At 37.3% G+C, this 19112-nt stretch overlaps 1 protein-coding gene and 1 long non-coding RNA gene across 4 annotated transcripts in view; one reads left to right on the top strand and one right to left on the bottom strand.

Moving 5' to 3' along the window:
• Window positions 1-1836: 1836 nt before the first annotated feature.
• Window positions 1837-11083, top strand: LOC125386446. Of its 2 annotated transcripts, none has more exons than XR_007226591.1 (2): window positions 1837-2860; window positions 10937-11083. It is a non-coding gene; the product is annotated as an uncharacterized LOC125386446 (long non-coding RNA). The 2 variants fall into 2 exon arrangements; XR_007226590.1 differs by having other exon boundaries at window positions 1837-2866.
• Window positions 11084-14514: 3431 nt separating this feature from the next.
• LOC100645539 overlaps window positions 14515-19112 on the bottom strand; it is a 39421-nt gene continuing 34823 nt past the window's right edge. The window contains exons 1-4 of one of the 2 annotated variants that reach the window (XM_012316649.3): window positions 18749-18982; window positions 18205-18586; window positions 17438-17748; window positions 14515-16906 (exon numbers count right to left, since the gene is read on the bottom strand). In XM_012316649.3, the coding sequence (XP_012172039.1) occupies window positions 16414-16906; window positions 17438-17748; window positions 18205-18243 (843 nt within the window). In that variant the 5' untranslated portion in view covers window positions 18244-18586; window positions 18749-18982 and the 3' untranslated portion in view covers window positions 14515-16413. Of the gene's footprint in view, window positions 16907-17437; window positions 17749-18204; window positions 18587-18748; window positions 18983-19112 lie in introns of those variants that run through there. The other variant, XM_048412827.1, reaches the window with a different exon arrangement.

Raw genomic sequence — 19112 nt, 5'->3', positions numbered from 1 at the left:
TCGCAGAAATACTATACGCCTCTGGGTTATCGAAATTTTCGTATACGAACGGAATAAGTTAAATAAATACGTAGCACAGTTCTCGAACGGCAAATCTCATGCAAAGAACTCGAACTGGTCACGTCGAAGTAGCGTTTTATTTAGGTCAAGTATCGTCTACAGGCACTAAGCAGTCTCTTTCGTAAACCTTCGTAAGATATCGTGTTTCGTCTACGATCAGGCACCATAATCGACCATAATACCATACCATATCAAATCAAGCCATGTTCTGAAGCAATAATAATCACGTCGAGAATTTCATTCGCCATGCGCGAGCATATGTATAAATCAGTAGCGTACTTGAAAGAACGATTAAATCCAGAACCACCGTCTCGAGAATCACGTTCGTTCAATGGGAAGCAGCTTCTTGGTCATTGGCGAGCAGCGTTCAATCCTTCGTTAGACACATCTCGATAGTCAGAGATTATGATTACGATCAACAAAGCCGTCATGAGTAGCATAATATCGCAGCCTCCTCGAAGAGTACAACCGCGAGAGTCCGGATATCGTTGGGACAAGGTCTTTGTACTGTAATCGCAGGAAGACGATAATCGACGTAAATACCGCAAATCGTCGACAATCGGCGAGGGTAGTTTTCTAAGCCCACACGGGATCATGGGATCTACCTAAATCGTGATTCGCAATGGCATACCACGCGAAGAATTCGCAAAATTACTGTCGCGTATTTAGTTCCAGTTCTCGGTCTCAAATAAAACAACACCGAACTTCTCATTGTTAACCAAGTACATACATCGCGATTTTCAAAATTAACTTACTCGCAAACAACATCTAGTACAAAAGAAAATCTTCCCGTACTTTCAACTTATTTTTACTCCGAGGATTATCCCACGTACATTTATAGCATAATATACGAAATGGGACAGCTACGTTCCATACATTAAACCCACTGAATCTTGTTAAACTTACAAATAGGAAAAGTAAAACACATTTTTCCAAACGTTTTCTTTTGAATGGCGTGCGTGCGCCTCCCGTCACTTTCATGCTTAAAGCAGGATTACGTATGGTCGTTCATATCCGTCTGCGTAATATACACAATGCTGCTTTCGTTGTTTGTTATCAAGAATAAGGGATCAGTGTTTCCCGCTGACGAAAATGCTGGGGTAGAGTTAGCACTGTTAGTCACCGGCTCGTATTACTGTATACCATTTCTACGTAAACCGTATCGATACCTAAAATACCTTCTTCATTTCGAATAACCGCGACCATGCGATTATTGCCAAAGTATACGAAGCGATTTTTTAAATTCCTCGTCGAATGAGACAATTATTCGATTCGTCGTTTGTATAATTTATAAATACCGTATCTACTATCTCTTTTACGCAAAACAATTTATTTGCACCGGTAATCTGTAATTTATGATTTGAAAAAGTTCATTAATAATATCAATTCAAGGAAGAAGCGAAAGGTACTTTGTCTAAAAACTAATGTATGCAAAAAACGAAAGAAATCGAACTGTATATTATGTGTAGAATGTAACTAGATTTTAAATGGTAAACGCAACGAAGCGTGGTGTCAATTACTTAACGACCCTGACCGTGGTCACCCCCGATTCGATGCGAATACCTCGTTGATATTTAAGTGATTAGCGCGTGACTTTCTTTAGAAACTCTTTCGACGAGCATACTGACCAATACGTAGACATCGATATGCCGCCTTTCAGCATCGCCGCAATGCTATTAACTGGGAGCTGCTCTCGCAATCTCTGATGTAGCTGGTACCGCTGTTGCTGCCACGCCGAGAAGCACGATGCTTTAAGTGGGTGGTACAGACGGCTCCGTGCGAGTACTTTGTACGAGCGAGCCGGAATTGGTTTAAGCCCATTATATGTGTACGTGTACGTGCACCAAGAGACGTTAAAGAGCCCCCCGTTCATAGGTTCTATGAAGCTTTCGAACCTGATCTACTTTTCTACCTGAAAATACTTTCGGTAACAAGGACGTACAAGTGGCAAAGATTAAAAGAGATTAAAAATCGAGGAACAGGGGCTGCTGTGGAACGAATGAAATTGAGCTATGACAATACAAATGCTTAGCATAATGTACCATTATTGCGACTTTGATATCTAAATTATTAGCGTAAATGTATGCCATAACAGCTAAAGTGATACGATCGTCACTGAATAAAGCATCATGAGATACGATGTTAATATTTGTCGCGTTGGCCATGAGTTGCAATAGCCGAATATTAAATTGATAGGCTAATTTGCAACGAATCTAGGTAGATGCATATTATAATATGATATATGTCATTTGCTATTGTGTATTATCTCATGCCCATAATATCATTTCACGAAGATATTCAGAAAGAATAAAAGATATAAAATGCGTCTTCCTCATATTTAGAATTTTAATGCCTAAAAGTCATAAGTAGGTGGGACGAGGAGTTGGTTGATTTGAATAGGAAAATTCGATGCATTTGGAAATCTAATCACGTGGTACCACGGTGAGCTGCACCCTCGCAATGTTCAATCTACGTTGTTCATTACTGGAGGGATTACAAATCCAAAGTGCGTGTACATGAGACTAGACGAGGCACGTGTACCGGCAAGTAGGTGCGCGTTCCCAAAGTCAAGAGTGGTGGAAGCCAATGTCGCATTATCGTATGGAAGACAGTGCATAAAGTGAAGCAAGAGCGTTCGTCAACGGTGCAATATACATGGTCGAACGAACAGTGTACACGATCAATGAAACCTATGGTTACGCGTGGGATCACGTATGTTGTCCCGTCGTGCTACAACCAGAAAGCAAAGGGGGAAAGGGTGACGACGTTTACTGGTCGCATCGAATTACAAGTCCCTTAGGTAATGGTGCGTACGTTATTCAATACCCAGTACTCGGCATTCTGTGTATGCGACAACATAAAGAATGGAATTTCTTCGCGTGATAAAGCGTTTATGCAATTATGAAATCGATGCTGTACTCGGAAAGATTATCGTTGCTCGGCTCTGTTCACTCGTCCGTGATTTCGTATCATCGAAAGGAAAAGCATCTCTGAACCGTGGAAATCGAGACTTAATATAATACGAAAGAAGAATTTGTATGCTAAAATCATTTGGAAGATTTGAATATTCCTATGTAGATGGTATGCAAACAGAATCGAGTACTTAAAAAACATGCGTTTGTATTAAAATGAATGGAAATGACTTTACTAACACAGATTCGTTACGTCGAAATGGATGATGGCTTTCTACAATAAACTTTATACAGAATACTCTACAGGTTTTCATGTAAACTTTGTTATTGAAGTTTGGAATTATAAATAATGTGAAAATAAATACAAAATAAGAGTTATCCGAAAGATTTGTTAAAAGATTCTAATAAAAATATGGAACAGAAGAAAGATTTTAATCGGAATACATAATAAAATAAACAAATAATATTTACAATAATAATATAGAAAAAAGTATGGGAAAGGAGGAATAAATTTATTAGCTTTAAGTTCTTGTATCGATAGAGATATCCACGTACATACGATACTATTTAATTTTATTCGATATATCAATCTGTTGTTTAATTTACTTCATTACATGTAATTGGATAAATCAAAAGGAAACACATCTATCTACCTACCTACCTACCTGCGATTCGACTGTATTAAACAGTAAATCTCTTATCGTTTCCATCATATTTCATATTGTTGTTACGATTTTTTTTATTAATAATATGTTTATGCGGCGTTTCATTTATTTTTATTAATTACTTTACGTAATAATAGCTTGAATTTTTATTTCATTGCCTATTAAAGGAGGATGTTCCTCGAATATTTTAGCAAAATTTCCGAGGTTGAAGAATGTTCGGTTTCTGACGCGTGTAAGTAAGTATGTATTTGACCCTCCTACGCGGAAGGCATAAATGTGTCGGCAGAACATTACGCCAGAAGATTGGAAGTACGGGTGGTTTCATCTTTCGCGATAAAGCATAAATCACTGAAGCTGGGCGATGCGAGTAGTACACGATCCAATTAGTTGGATAAAGGAAAAGCGAAAATAAGAACTTACGATGTGATCAGAGGAAAGAAAATTTATTTTATATCAGGGAATTATAAACGATAGTAATAACTGTTTATGTAATGGTTTGCCGAGAATCCTTTATGAAATACCGTTAAATTATAATCTAAGATGCAGGCAACGCACACGAACCAGTATCACGATGTACATATTTGTTTGATACACAAATATTCGTATCATGAGTATGGTTCCATTTATAGAAGTGGTAATATCTTTTTGCGGTAATAAAATATTGACTTACCTTTAAATACACATCAAATATTAAACTTGTACGGTAATAGTAATAGCAGTAGTAGTAACACAATATTTACACGAGAAGTTGTCGTTTTCTACAACCTCGAAATATTCCTGTTCTCGGATTTGAAACTGTTTACGTTTTGATCAAATGAATAAAGTGCATATCGTTATAAAAAAAAGACGTATTCAAGAGCAGGTTTATAGAAAATTTTCATTTGAGATATCGATTAGATTTGTAAACTGTTTTTTAAATATATTTCGAACTTTTATCCAAGCTTACATAATGACAAAGAACAGTTTAGTTCGGCTAATGAAACTCGTGTTAAACACAACGATACGTGTTGTAAACCGTCTAAGGGATAAAAGACAGAAAAACTAATTCATAGTGAAGAGGGTTGAAGCAGGCATCCGTGTTTCAGCAGTAGCCAGGACGGGATATACTTAACCTTGCCGCGGCGTATTCAGGAATTGAATTTCCACATGAGACTGCGATGCATCATGCGGTTGACGGTGTTTCAGGCAACCCACGCGTCAATGAGAACGTCGACGCGGCCTCGCAGACGGAAATTACCAACGAGGAAATTCTTAGTTTCGAAGCGAGAATATCAACCGTATAACGGAAGATTTTTACTCGTTTAAACGGCGGCACTATTCCGTTGGCCAGGCGAAAAAGAATTTCAGGTCGGCGAATATGTAGGAGCACCACGGTCGAATCGTTACCGTGACACGACGAAATTGTATTCCAACGTCGACCTGAATTAACTTCCCCTCAAGTCCCAGTACTTCGTTGGGATAATTGCTCGGGCTATTAAGAAGTCAGCGACAATTACGTCGATCCAGCGGTACTGCAAACCCGAGCAAGCTCTGTCCGGACGCCTAACGTTGCATTAGCATAATTAAATCGTGAGCACCGTGATTGGCCATTGTAAAACTGTTCTTCTTTTCCTTTTTCGCCGACGAACTCGTTACAGTCGATATAATTCAGTGTACAGTTAAACTGTAATCCCTATCAAGCTTGTGGCCCTGAACGCTAAATTCAAGGTTGAAAGAATGTCGAGGATATTGGAGCATCCGCAATACTACAATTTTATCAGTTAAAAGTAACGATTATGGTAATTATAGACACACACGACTTCCAATAACTACCATTCGAGAGATACTCGACGATCTTATTATCTTGTACGTTCACGATTAAAAATAGTATTAGAAAGTATCATGATATTTCAAGATTTACTTTATACAAGATGGCTCAATATGAGTCGCCATCTGAAATGATCTATCATTATTTATTCATTTGATCGAATTAATAGAAAGACACGAGTTTGAATAGAACAACATTTTACATGTAAAATTTGAAAAAAGGAGTTCGTTTGAAACGGACAAGGTGATGCACACCCTCGACTGAAATATCTAGATCGTCGAAATGCTATTTGTAGTAACAGCAGAGGGTATTGATTAACATTTACGACAAGCAAAGACGGATTTACAAGTTTTTCGGGTTAGGTTTATTTTCAAGCCACGCTACGTCGATTTCCCAATGAATAAGAGGTCACGAAACCTTTCCGCCCCGCAAAATGTATAACGGTCGCTTTAGAATCGTAGAAGCTTTCTTCTCGAAGCTCGTATAAAGTCGCGATTCCCGGCACGTATCCCTTCGGAGAGTTCGCGTCGAGCTTGTAAAGTCCTAATGACGACAGTCGACTGTCAAAAGGAAAAAAGAAGAAAAAAGTATCGGATTCACCACGGGAAGACTTTAGTAAAGCCGAACGAGTTTCGCATAATTCTTCAACAATGCGTCATTCGTGGGAATAAAATTTTTACCGGCAGGAAATTTCAATTCAATATCTACCCTTCCACAAAGTACAAAATACGTAACACACAACCAAAATTGAAGTTGGAGCAAATAATAAATGCTTTTACGTTTTTAACAGCTTTTAAACTCAACTTCAAAAAAGTTACATTAATAACCCGATAATTCGGTAAACTTCGATAATAAAGTTACAACAATTTTATTAATATAAATACCTTTTGCGATAGAATTCCTCCATTTCTTCATTTTTCTTCCTCTCTAATATCGTTTCTAACGATTAAATATTGGACAAAATGTATGGCATGTTATCTGCGCGCTAACTACAAAGTTTGGGAAAACGACATTTCACATGTACCACCCTAATGTAACTTTACCTCGCAAGTATGTACTGTTATATCGCCAAAGCTCTGCTTCCCATTCCACACATTTTCGCTCCGGCACTATACTTATTACAGTTTTTAACGAACGTTAATCCAATTGTACGATATTACAACTTTCGAAAGTGTTAAAAGGTTTAAAATTTACGGGAATAGAATAAATGCTAATTCCCGACATTTTCCTTGGGAAATATTTGTAACTCTTTTATTTATTTTATCCCTTACATACATACATACGATGTATATCTTATTATAACTGAAGGATTAAATGAATTCTCTAATTTTCCCCCTTTACCTCTGCATCGTAAGGTCATCTTTTTAATAACGATAAATTGAAAAAAAGCTAACCAATTTCTTGCAAACAAATTTCGCTCTCCGATTCATTTCACAATCAAGCGGAAATTCTAAAATAGAAATTGTTGGACCAAAATTATTGTATTTAATACCGAGAAAAAGATCAATAGGCTTTGTATAGAACTCTAATGAAGCAGTCAAGATCATCGTTTCATTCGTTTCTCGCAATCACTTTCAATTGTGTTCTGCATTTCGGCCAGGAAGTCCTGCTTTTGTAAGTATACGTCTTCATCACGCATCCAAGATTATACATATGTATGTACGCGCGGGGAATCCCCCTCTAAAAGTGACGAACAATGCCGATGCTGCCATTAAAATGCCGGCAAAAGCAGTGGAAGACCTTTCCTGCAAAATCAAATTTTCTGCATACGATCTGTATAATTTTACAATGCACTATTCGATAACTTTCCATTGTGAATGTGCAGTTGTTTGCTTTCGAAATTATGAAATAAAGCGAATAGCACCGAGTATCGACGTTCGAATAAATACAAACTTTTATTATATTTTTTAAATTCTCTATAACGTTGTACGAATCATAGACTATACATTTGAGTTAATCGTAAAATTTTATGCTGTTCGATAATATTTACGAAAATTTTGTTGCGAGTTAAGCATTCCGTGCCCTACTTAAACATGCTAATTAAAGACATTAAAAATAAAAGGTACAAGAGCAACACCGCATTTATAAATTTAAATCAAATTCGTTACCTACCTCTCGATAAAACATATTTCTAGTTATTTATAATTTAAAACGATGCAGTTTAAATAATGTATAAATAAATGCGAAACATTATGAAATAATCTTTTCCGTGTGTATCAACGTACAAAGGTATATCGAATTTTCGTAGATGAAAGGAATTTCGAGAAGATAAAACGAAAAAACGTTGGCGGCTATGAGCGGTTCGATCAAATGCCATCGATTACATAAAAAAGGATACAGAAACGAGGAGACAGATAGATATGTAGCGTAGTAAAAGAGAGAGAAGGAACTGTTCGGTTCCCTCTCGAGAATTCGAGCGGAAGATCTCGTTAGATGGGTTTTGCCTCGTCCCTGTCGGCCAGAGTTTCGCGAATGAAACGAAATGGCGCAAATTTTCGCGAGAGTGCACGTACTACCGTAGGAGAGTCTCCGGTAAACTGGCCAGCCAAGTACCACGCACTGGATACGTCGTAGTCTGGCTTGAAAATGACAATACACGTCCCCCTTTCGGTTTAATTAAAGGCGTGTTTCGCCCGAAATGCAGCTATTCCTGCACGCTTCGACCCATACTCCCTTGGTAGGTATCCTTCTATTCGTTTCACGGCCATGCTACTACGGCACACGTCTCTATACGGCCACGCGAAACCTACGTTGCTTAATGGAGCGCCGCGTCTGCCACCCTGTAATGGCACGACACTTTGCACTTGCGCCACTGGGACGCTAAATAGCGCTATCGCCGAGGGTAGAGGTCCGCTAGCCAAATAGCTAGGTTGGTATAGTTGGTTAAAGGGAAGGACTGACCTGTCAGACGAATATCAAGTTAACTGTCTGTGTACACCTATGTTACGGCTATTCATCCACGAATATTATGATTATTTCATTTTACCTTCCATCCGGCAATAACAGACCGTCGAATCCTAAACGAATCGATTGTTAGTCTCGAATTTAAGTCAATTGCAATACGAAAATTGTAAGATTCTACCGATGATTACCTTCTTATTATACTTCGATTGATTATGCGACTAGGTATTGGAGCTGGAAAGATATTTTATTTGAACATTTTCACACGAATAAAATTAAATTGTTTGTATCAGCCTAGGAGAAAAATACGTACTAGTCGAAGTAGAACAATTTTTTCCAATATGGTAGTTAGTTGATCAATTTCAACGAAACAGGCGTTGTTTAATTTCGTAGCAGAGAAAGATTGAATTGAACGCCTCTGGTTAAATTAAATGTTTGAAGCGTTCCGCAGTTGGACAATAAAAACTGTGGACCAAGCATCTGATTTTCGTTGTGAAAATAACGCATATAGGGAATAAATATCACATTAGTAAATTACTATCTCGTGGAAACATAATACATCTAATGACGATAATTTATTTCTGAAATATCTTTCATTTCAATGCAAAGTTCTATCGCACATACTAGGATAAGAATCACGAAATAGGTAATTTCTGGAAATTACCTTTTTAAAATTGAATTAAGAATTCTTTCAGGCAATAGGGCAAAATGCGACAAATTCCAGCGACATTTTTGCATAAAGGCGTGAAAAGTAAGAGACTAGAGAAGAAAGTGAAAAGAACGAAAGAATACGGACTGTAAGGCAAGGAAGCAGCTGAAGGCCGAGAGGGAAAGAGAGAGGCACGAACCACTTGGCTCCATTCAAAGGGGGAATCACTGCCGCCGAGTCTGTGGGATACGGTGATGAGGTTATTCCGTCCTCCTTCCCTCAGGAAATGACGTCACATCTCGACGTAATAAACACAAATATAAGTGGTTCCTGTGCTGTGTTCCGACGGCAAAATAACGTAGGCCGACATGATCGAATCGCGTACGTCGGAAGAGGAAATTTGGAGAGGGTGTCGGCGCTCTTGGTGCTTCCACGAATAAATTAGCGACGACGTTTGCCTTGCAGCGTTCCAGCGCCTTCCCTACAAAGCCATAACATCACAATCGATCGATGTCGTCTCCTCGCATTCGATTGATAAGAACATCGTGCTTACGTGTTGGCACGCAAAACGATTATATCCCAGTTTATGCACCTTTGAGTCTAGAATTCCAACGCTCTTATCGAAATTAACTCGTGAAATTCGAATAACGATGCGACGAAGTAATTGCATTAATAACACACGCATCGTAATTGAAATTACATCAATTTCTCGAGTGTAAGCTTCCGTTCGTTGTAGCTAGATAAGCGTGAAAAACAACGTCGCTCAAATTTATGGCTGTAATAAAAATTTAATCTATTAACCCAATGAGAAATCTATTAAGGATCTGAAAAAGATTAAACCGAAGTAATTTGACGATACTCGAGAAACAAGCGCGAATTAGGATTTCAAACAGAAAAGAATTAACGAGGGCATTTGTTTCGCGGATTTCGTGAGAACGCGATAAGTGACCAGCGTACGATTGTCGACGACAATTTTCATCGCGAGCCTCGTAGAAACTCGTTTACGACGGCATGCAGCTCCTTGGACCGCGAGACATCTTAAGAATCGTAGCCCGATTTCACGCGAGAACAATGCCGGGGCCACTTTCTTCCACTCGGTCTCTCTTTCTCTATTAAGTCGGCTCCGTGAAAACGCAGACTAATTTCTCGTCTCGCCCCGCGTCACGACGTTTCTGAAGAGTGCACGGCGGAGTGGCCCGCAACCGGGAGGGTTACGAGTCAGAAGGTTGAAGAGGCATTCGTACAAAGAGCAAAGGAGTGTGCAACAATTATAAACACCGTGGCAATTACGGTGGCATGGGTGCGTGCACTTCCTTCCAGGTCTTTCTCGCTCTCTTCCCTCCATTCTCGTCTTTCTCTCGAATTGCACCAACCACGGAAGAAACCGGTGCCTCTTCACCGCAACCGCACCACCCCAGCTGCTTTCACCGTACCACCTTTTACTCGCTTGTAATTGAGCTAGAATCATACAACGAAGAGAAGGAACTCGGCTAGAAATGAGTGGCTACTCGAACGCGTCACGTGTGCGATCTCGAGATGCTTTTCATTCTCCATTGCCAACTGCTTCACGATTTCCAACCATAGAATACCGAAAGTGCCATCGTCATACGTCATATGTAAATCGGTCTCATTTCCTTATATGTGAAATTTAAGCTCAAATACGAGAAATAATATAGCTTCGTGCTGTACAAAAATGCGCGTTATGTAGAATTTAGAAAATATTACGCGATAATCTTTCATTGTTTTTAGCAATTTTTCGTTAATTCGCTTGCGATATTTTTGTACTACATAGACACGTATACCTCATAACTATTTTATGTTTAGGAATTTTCCATACATCGTCATGGTCCGTCAAAAACGTGAAGAGTTTAACACGTCCATTCACGTTCCTGTTGTTAGTGATCCAACAAAATATTTTGAATAATATTTTTTTTTTTTGCAGATGAAACAATATCTTTTCTCTGCGCGAATGCGTTTACTGACATTTTGAAGCTGACATGGATCGCCGGATAGAGACAGATCACCGGATGCGGATAATCGTGTTCTGCGTTGATATGGAAGTTAATGGACAAGCCCGGGAAAACAAAACGCGCGACACCAAAAACAAATCGACGCTCGCTCCCCTGAGCTTCGTGAATCAAAGAGTATCGATGTTAACCAATCAAAATTTCAATGGATACTATTTTTCCCACCAAATGATATCGGCTCAGGTGCCTGTACATTGATTGAAACTATTCATTCATGAATCGCGTCAAGTGTCTGGAATATTTGAGGACATTTCTTTTCATGACAAAAAGCGGAAGTACTAAAGAAAGTACTTGGTATTTATTGTATTTTACAGTGGATTAATATCGATCTATATTTCTTCGTTATCCGTTTAAATTGTTTCTCTATATTGTTTACGAAATATAACGTGACATATCGGGGATCAAGAAATTGCGTCATATTGCATTCGCAAAATTGATTATTTATTCATATAACGATATAATAGTATTATTATATTACATAAATCATGTTGTTACGCTATTACTACTTACGTCGATTACTGTATCGACTATGTTTACTAACGGTGTTTGTTTGCAAATCAACATTGGTTAATTATGTCAATTAATATGAAATTCTGGTCAATAGATAATATTATAATACATATTACGATCGTTTACGCTAAACGGTACTCGTGTTTAAACTTTCCTAAACTGAAGGAATAGATATTATTACACAATATTACATATAATATTGAACAATAAAATGATATGATTTACAAATTTACCAAAGTTTACAGATTTGCTTGAAAGCACGCATTAAGGTTTTAGTCAAGTTGTTTAAGTAGATACTAACGTATCAACATATTCAGTTTCAGTGATGAACAATATGACATTAAGTAGATTCACTTTGTACAAATGCTCATAAATCTTCAAAACGTCACGATATCGCGACTTCCGTTCAATCAGTAGTATGTTTATGAGCGTAGTTGCAGGATACTAGAATGCGCGACGCCTACGATACAGGATAATCCAGTACCTAAGACGTAAAACCTGTTTTCGAACGAATCATTTAACATTTAACTGTAGACATAGAAATAGACATAGACCAACTAGTTTAAAGCAAAGCAACTAATTGCAACGTGTGTTTCTACCATTTTCCATCTACCGATTTCCACCATCAAAACCTAGGACTATATATATATACTTAGCTGGACATAATCAAATATTACAATAAATACTTTTACACTTTTTAAGTTTATATCAGGATTCGAATTAATTTGTATAGATATGCATCGTAATTACTAAATCAGTTTAATTAATATAGAAGAAGTGCAGAGTACTCCATACATGAGTGAGAAGTAATAAATCATTTCAATAATGTCAAAAATATTCTATCTATAATTGTATACTCAATGTTTGGTAGAGAAAGCTAGATGTTTGATTCATGTCAAATTTTCATCTGTTTACTTTTTTTTAGAAAATGTGACCCGTTTGAACAAATTCTGACCAATGTCCGTTTAAAATTACACGGAGAAAGTGTAGAAAATGGAAATATTGACAGGACCTTGGTAGCAGAAAAAGGTTTGTGGATTCGGGGTCATTCTTATTCCCAAATGGGTTTCCTTCGACGTTTGTCAGATGAAAGGACTCTGTAGTGCGTAGTAATTTTTTGCACTTATTTTATCTGCAGGGAATTTTGAAAGCAAATAGTTCTCGAATGACATAGATATTTATCCCACGACGTTTCTCCGAAATCTTTCAGTCAAAATTTAATCTACAGGAAAAATGTATTAATCCCGTGCAATTCATTCAACTTATCCACAGTGGTCCTATATTTTAGAAAAAGAATTGTTATTATATATCTTAGATACAGTATCTGATCTACAAAAATTTGAAGATTCCGCTCTAAATAATATTTTATGTCTTGCAACTAATATTACGATATTTTTCAATTAGCTTTTTCGTGAAACTTATACCCAAAGATAATGCTTAAGGAATAAACTACTGGAATGGAAGCCTTTGGCAGTAGTAACGCAATTTTTAAAATTAAATCGAAAGGTTGCCAAAGAAAAGAAAATAAAAACAAGTAAAAAAATGTATCGATAGCGTAGTAGCATGAAACACGAAAGAAGATAGCGTTTAATAATATCGTTCTTTGCCATCTCGCGTTTCGCTGCAAAACATCGCGTTAATGCGGTCTCCTCTTTTTCCGAGCCTCCATCTTGCGCCTTCATCTCGTTTTCTTCCTACCCCGTCACGGAGAAAAGATCTCAACGTATTTCTCATATTTTATTCCTACAAGCTCGCTGCTTTTTATTGCGGTTCGACTGAACTGCGGTTCATGTTAGACCGAGCACCCCGCAGTTTCAGCCGTGCTTGCCAACCTTTGAAGGGTCTCGAAAAAATTCCAAAGATTACCAGAACGGAAAGAAATGCAAAGAAATTCGCGCATCACGACTGGAAATAATGACGAACAAGCCATTTCGTTTGTCCTACATTCTGATGTAGTTGTTCTTGCGAATAAAGGAAAAGAACAGGGGAAAAGGGAAAGAACGAAAGAAAATTTGAACCGTGTACGATATTTGCCAAAACGCAAAAGATTACCTGTTTTTCTCTTGTTATCCTACGCAAACGTAAATTCCGACTTTTCCGCCGAGCCCGTAAATCCACGTTTTTCTTTAGCATCGGTGTAATATTTCTTTTGAAATCTCCGACAACTCTTGTACAATACGCAATATGCGATACGAGAAAGTTCATCGAGTCTACTCGTTCTATACAAACGCTTCCCTTTGAAATTGTAAAGGGAAAATAGCGAAGAGAGGGAATAAAAAGATTGAAAATGTGAAGAATGCGAAGATGAAATAAAAAGGATAAGATAAGGTAACAATAATATGTCTACTGTATAATTAACTAGATGATTCGCGAAAGTATTTAAATAGTTTTGTGATCTGTACAAAATCTGTGCTTGCACTAAACATCTCGTAGCTTCCACGTACATTTTTAGGTTTGTTTGAAAATTTTCCGATATAATAATAATGATGATGGCCGAATGCCACTGAAATTTCAAAATGTTTCGTGCAATATACATAATATATGTATATAAGGTGTCTACAAATATTCCAATACTTTCATGACCTTGTCTAATTTCTTCCATTCTTGAATATTACACATCAAGAATATTCTTCAATTGTGTCAGATGGTTCTAGAGTTTCTTTTTCTTTAAGTTCAATTCTTTAAACGGAAAGAAGTTTCTGAGAAGTTTAGGAAGTGAAAAGTGAAAGCTAGTTCCGACAACCAATACGTTAACTTCACTCGGAGCATAGATATAGTCTGAACCAGTTGTTAGAATTACCCTACATAACATCTTTTCCTTGGGATAAAATTCCGAACATGTTGGCGAACATTGTCGGTGTGATCGCGGAACACCTGTCATAAAAGAAACCAATTTCGCCCGAAAAATTTGTCACGTTTTTACATAAAGCAAGAGGAATGAGTAAATATTTACGTGCGATGCTCTATACGTATATTTCGCTCGATATTAAAAATATGAATAAGCAATTTGTTTAAAAGCGCGAACTTGGAAGAATCAAAAAGGAGAACGTATTGGCTCGAACATATCGACTAATTGTAAGAGTCTCCAAGTACCTGGATGCTCTATTAGTAAAGCTATTACTGCCAACCGATCTCCTTTGGTAAAGCTCGAAGAAGCTAATGGAAACTGCCATCCTGAAAATACAATTTTCAGACAATCTGGTTTCCTAGCGGACGGACGGCAATCAAGCACCACTTAAGCCCTCGTCGTTCGTTTTATGATCCCGCAACAAGTATACCGAAGATAGGAAAATTAAACGACCTCTGAAAATGTCCGTAACTGCGATGTTTATGATGTATTTATTTATACGCACCCCTATTCAAATTCCTCGATGTGTATGTACTCGCGAGAACCGTGATCAGAGTGCAATAGAGATCGATGTGCTTAGTAAAATATCTTTTTCGCGGAAAATGATTCATTAAACTATATATGACACGTAATAATTTTATAGATGTGTAAATCTCTCGTTATTAGAGTTATTATAATTTTATAATAAATCTGCGACTCGTTTACGAGTGCAAATCCTATATACGTAAAAGTACGCTTGACGTTATGGAGAAATCCAAATAGGGTTTCGATTGATTAAATTTTAAATTGCGATGTTAATAGAATTTAATCGAATATCCGATTTAATAATTATTTACTTTAAAGAAACATTTCGTTCGGTAAATCTTATTTAAATACGTATTCCGCTGAACATTAATACGAGTATGTCAGTTTTAGACATTTTAATCAGGTGAAAATTATATGAGATGTAATAAGCTGTGTTAATATTTGGAAACATACAGATTTTCTATTAAAATTTTACTTTTCAAATGATATATTTCCTCTCTTGTATCATGTTTCCTCCGATCTTCTCGTGTAATGATCGTCGTGAAATTCTTGTCGATCGAACGACAAGTTCTTACTCGAAGTAACATGGGGTGCACGAGACCAAAAAGGTTTATTAGCATGTACCTATCTGATGGACGTATTCCGAACAAGAGCAATAGTGGTCTAGACTGGTACATGGCTTTCATCAATGAAATCAAGTTAGTAGTATCTAGAGAGGTTTCCGGAGAGACAGGAAGGTGTAATGAGAGTAGTTTAGTGCTTAATCGGGGTTTCTCGAGCGGCTTCTCGAACTACTCCAATTAACTTCGCGCCAAGCCCGATTGCCGCTAGATTCAAGGGTAAATCCGCATGATATTGATTAAATTTAGAATGAGCTATGAAGGAAGTGCTCTAAAGTTTTCTTTAATACCGGTATCCGAAGTGTCGTTTGGATAATTAATCAGCGTGATATCAACGAAGGGCAAACTTCGCGACTTCGATTTAGTTCAACTTGGTGTCTGTGGTTTAAGCGGTATCAGTGAATGAAAGCAGATTAATTCAAGTAAAATTGAATCTATGAATTGAAAATTATACCGAGTTGGATAATGCGCGGTATTTGCGATTAAACGTGCCGTTAACGACGTGTAAACTATTAATTAACTTCACTGCCGTTTATATGTACATTACCGGACTCCGCTGCTCAGCGAAAGTTATTTCCAATGCCGAATATGAAGCTAACGAATAAATCAAAATTATTTATTAGATAGTTTCTACTCAGATTTTCAGACGAAAGATTCTCGATAAAAAATTTTTGATTCTGATAATATTTCGATACTTATCAACATTTTTCATCTTTCCCGCGTTCATTCTTCACATCCCACTATCTCTTCTTCGTATTTCTTTTCCGGCTTCGAACAATTCTCGCGCGTTCCTATGTCGCACAAGTACTAAGAATAAGACGTCTACGGGATAATCTAAGGGTCCAACAGGTAAGAATCTTTCCTAAGCGAGAGGAAAATCTTTACTGCATTATCTTCGATCGTAGGTGGGCAACTCTTCGCGTTCCAACTTATAACTACCAAAAGGTTTGTTGTTGTGTATATTGTTTACGGCCATGTACGCGTACACGCGAGGGTTTCGTGCTCCGGACACGTATCGCCCGTATCGAGACAGGACAAGGGCTAAAACAGGATTGGGCGGTGGATGTAGCTCGCTGTTGTAACTATCATCGTTCAGAACCCCGCTCAGGAAGTGATCGAGGGTTTTGATGGCCGTCGTTATGTCTTGCGAATTACGATGGGGATTCGTTGTCTGAGCCTTCCCACGATAGGGCAATCCTGCATGATCCGAATCGTCCGTTAAGTACTCATCGAGTTTTTCTACAACTTGATACGACGATCGCCGTGGAACGTGCGGATGATATTCGACCTCGGCCAGCAGCCTTGTCCTGTTGCTCGACCTCGATGATTTACCTGCCCTCGTTATTGCTTTTGTTCCAGAACTTCCCTCTTCGTTCGTTGATCTTAAAATGCAAATATTCGACGCGTTATCGAGGGTCGACATAGGGCGTATCTCGATTATCACCAGTGATTTATGATAATATCAACCCCTTGCGTTCTAATATCGAGTTACACTCGTGGCGCGGCTTATGGTCCTAATTTAACAGTGGCAGGTTCTATTCGTGATAGAATCCACTTTCAACTGTACTTTTTCCTTAATAATAATCACCAAATACAAATTATTCATTCTACAAACGTTTGTTCGACCTCCTGCGTAAGTATCCACATGTATTTTAAATATCTGTTTCATTTCTACAAATTATCATTTTAATTATCATTTTATCTATCTTTTCCTTGTAATTACCTAGTAAAGAAATGACCAAACGAAAACTAAATGAACCACGATCGAATATTATATAAACGAGAACGTTTCTCCGACAATTTCAATACTGCAAATAATCGCGGACGAGTCTAACGAAAGGAATAGCAGTTTATTATAACGGTAGAACATTAGATATACTTTTCAATTGTACACTTCAAAAGTGTATTCTTACCTTTGCTTATCATTGATTGATTTCATCGTCCGATCTTTGAATGGTAACTTGAGATCTACCAAGAGAGGTTTCAGGTATGAATAGCCAGCCTGTATTTGTCTTTCGGTAAAACCTCTACCTGGAGCCCCGACATCTTCTAAACCATTGTCCGAAGCTTGTTTAGCGAAAACAACATGTTGAGGAAGTTTTGGGAACACAACGTTCGTACTTGGAAGATAACTAAAGGCTGGTGGCTGTAAATTTGTTACTGGTTGGATATCCCGAGATACTTCTGTTGTCAATGCACCACTGGTTGAACAAGCAAGCGTTACCTGAATTGGACAGTTTTTAGTTTTCATTCAATTATTATCATGCCACTTTTCACGTCTCTACATTTTTCGAAATAGTACCGTCACCGTGTTCGAATTTGAATAACGAATTAAACCGATGAAAGTTAATATTTGTCGCAACTTTAATGTTATCGTTTAAAAATTACATTTTGTCAGGCGCGTTTTAGGAACAAACATAAAATATAAATCTATTTAATGTAAAAAGTAAATAAAATATTAGTAGGCAATTGATTCACTTATTCCGAACTTGGTGTGTATATTACGTTTGTAACTGTTTTTAAGTTAATTAAATATCAGTTTCTATTTTATCGTTTCAGTATTGATTTTGTTGTATATAAACGATCTGATCTGATAATCTTCCTCAAGACGTGAATGATATTAAAGTTACATAAAGTTTTGCCAAATTAAAAGAGTGTGAAAAAAAGAGTACAATTTTACCAAGTAAAAAGCAAGAATATCTGCGACACTGACTAACATTCTGGAGGGTTTTTGAAGGAACTAAAACGGCAGTACGCATTGGGAGTGCTTTTTATATCCTATAGCACCACCTGCCTTAAGAGCGAAGTCTTGTCCGTCGCAGGAAATGTATACACCGTGTAAGTACGTATCTATTTACATACTAAAAGATTTTTCGACTTTCTCCTCTTTTTTTATGTGGTGAAATCTCTAATTGCCCTTCATTACGATTCTGCACGAGATCTTTTGAATCATGCCCAGCCATTGTGTGTATACAGTATCAGACAATATTTTTTGTGAGAGATATTACATATATATGCAAAGGTAAATCACTACTGGTGGATACGTCGACATCTGAGAAATCCTAGGCATTAAAAATTTTATACTTTTATACTACATTTTCGTTGTGCAGAATTCTTTTTTTCTCAATAAGGTATACGTACTACGTACAGAGTATCAAAAAGTAATGAACGATATGTTAGATTCATTCTTATTGTATATGATGTAAAATGTTATTATATCATACCTTTAATTAAAGATATTTTTTCGGTATTACAAAGAATATTCAGTTTTTTCATTATTTATGAAGCGATGACAGAATAAAATATTATTCGTCATTACAGTCATAATATGTAAAAATAATAATAACATAACGACATTATAATAGAACAAAAAAGATGAAAGAAACTTGAAGATACTCGTATAAGCGATATAGAAGCACAGAGTATAGAAACATTGTTTATTCTCGTGGTATCATAGAGTGCGCTGTATAACGGTTCCAACTCTTCGTGTCGGTAACCCTGCTAGGGAAGATTCTAAAAATTCAGGGGAGTAATAGGTATTTTATTCGTTAACTTTGGCAATTCTGTATCTGTTCATTATCAGAAATA

The sequence above is a fragment of the Bombus terrestris genome, chromosome 15, assembly GCF_910591885.1.
Source record: "Bombus terrestris chromosome 15, iyBomTerr1.2, whole genome shotgun sequence".
NCBI lineage: Eukaryota > Metazoa > Arthropoda > Insecta > Hymenoptera > Apidae > Bombus > Bombus terrestris.
The sequence above is the reverse complement of the archived record's forward strand: the minus strand, read 5'-3'. Positions and strand labels throughout refer to the sequence as shown.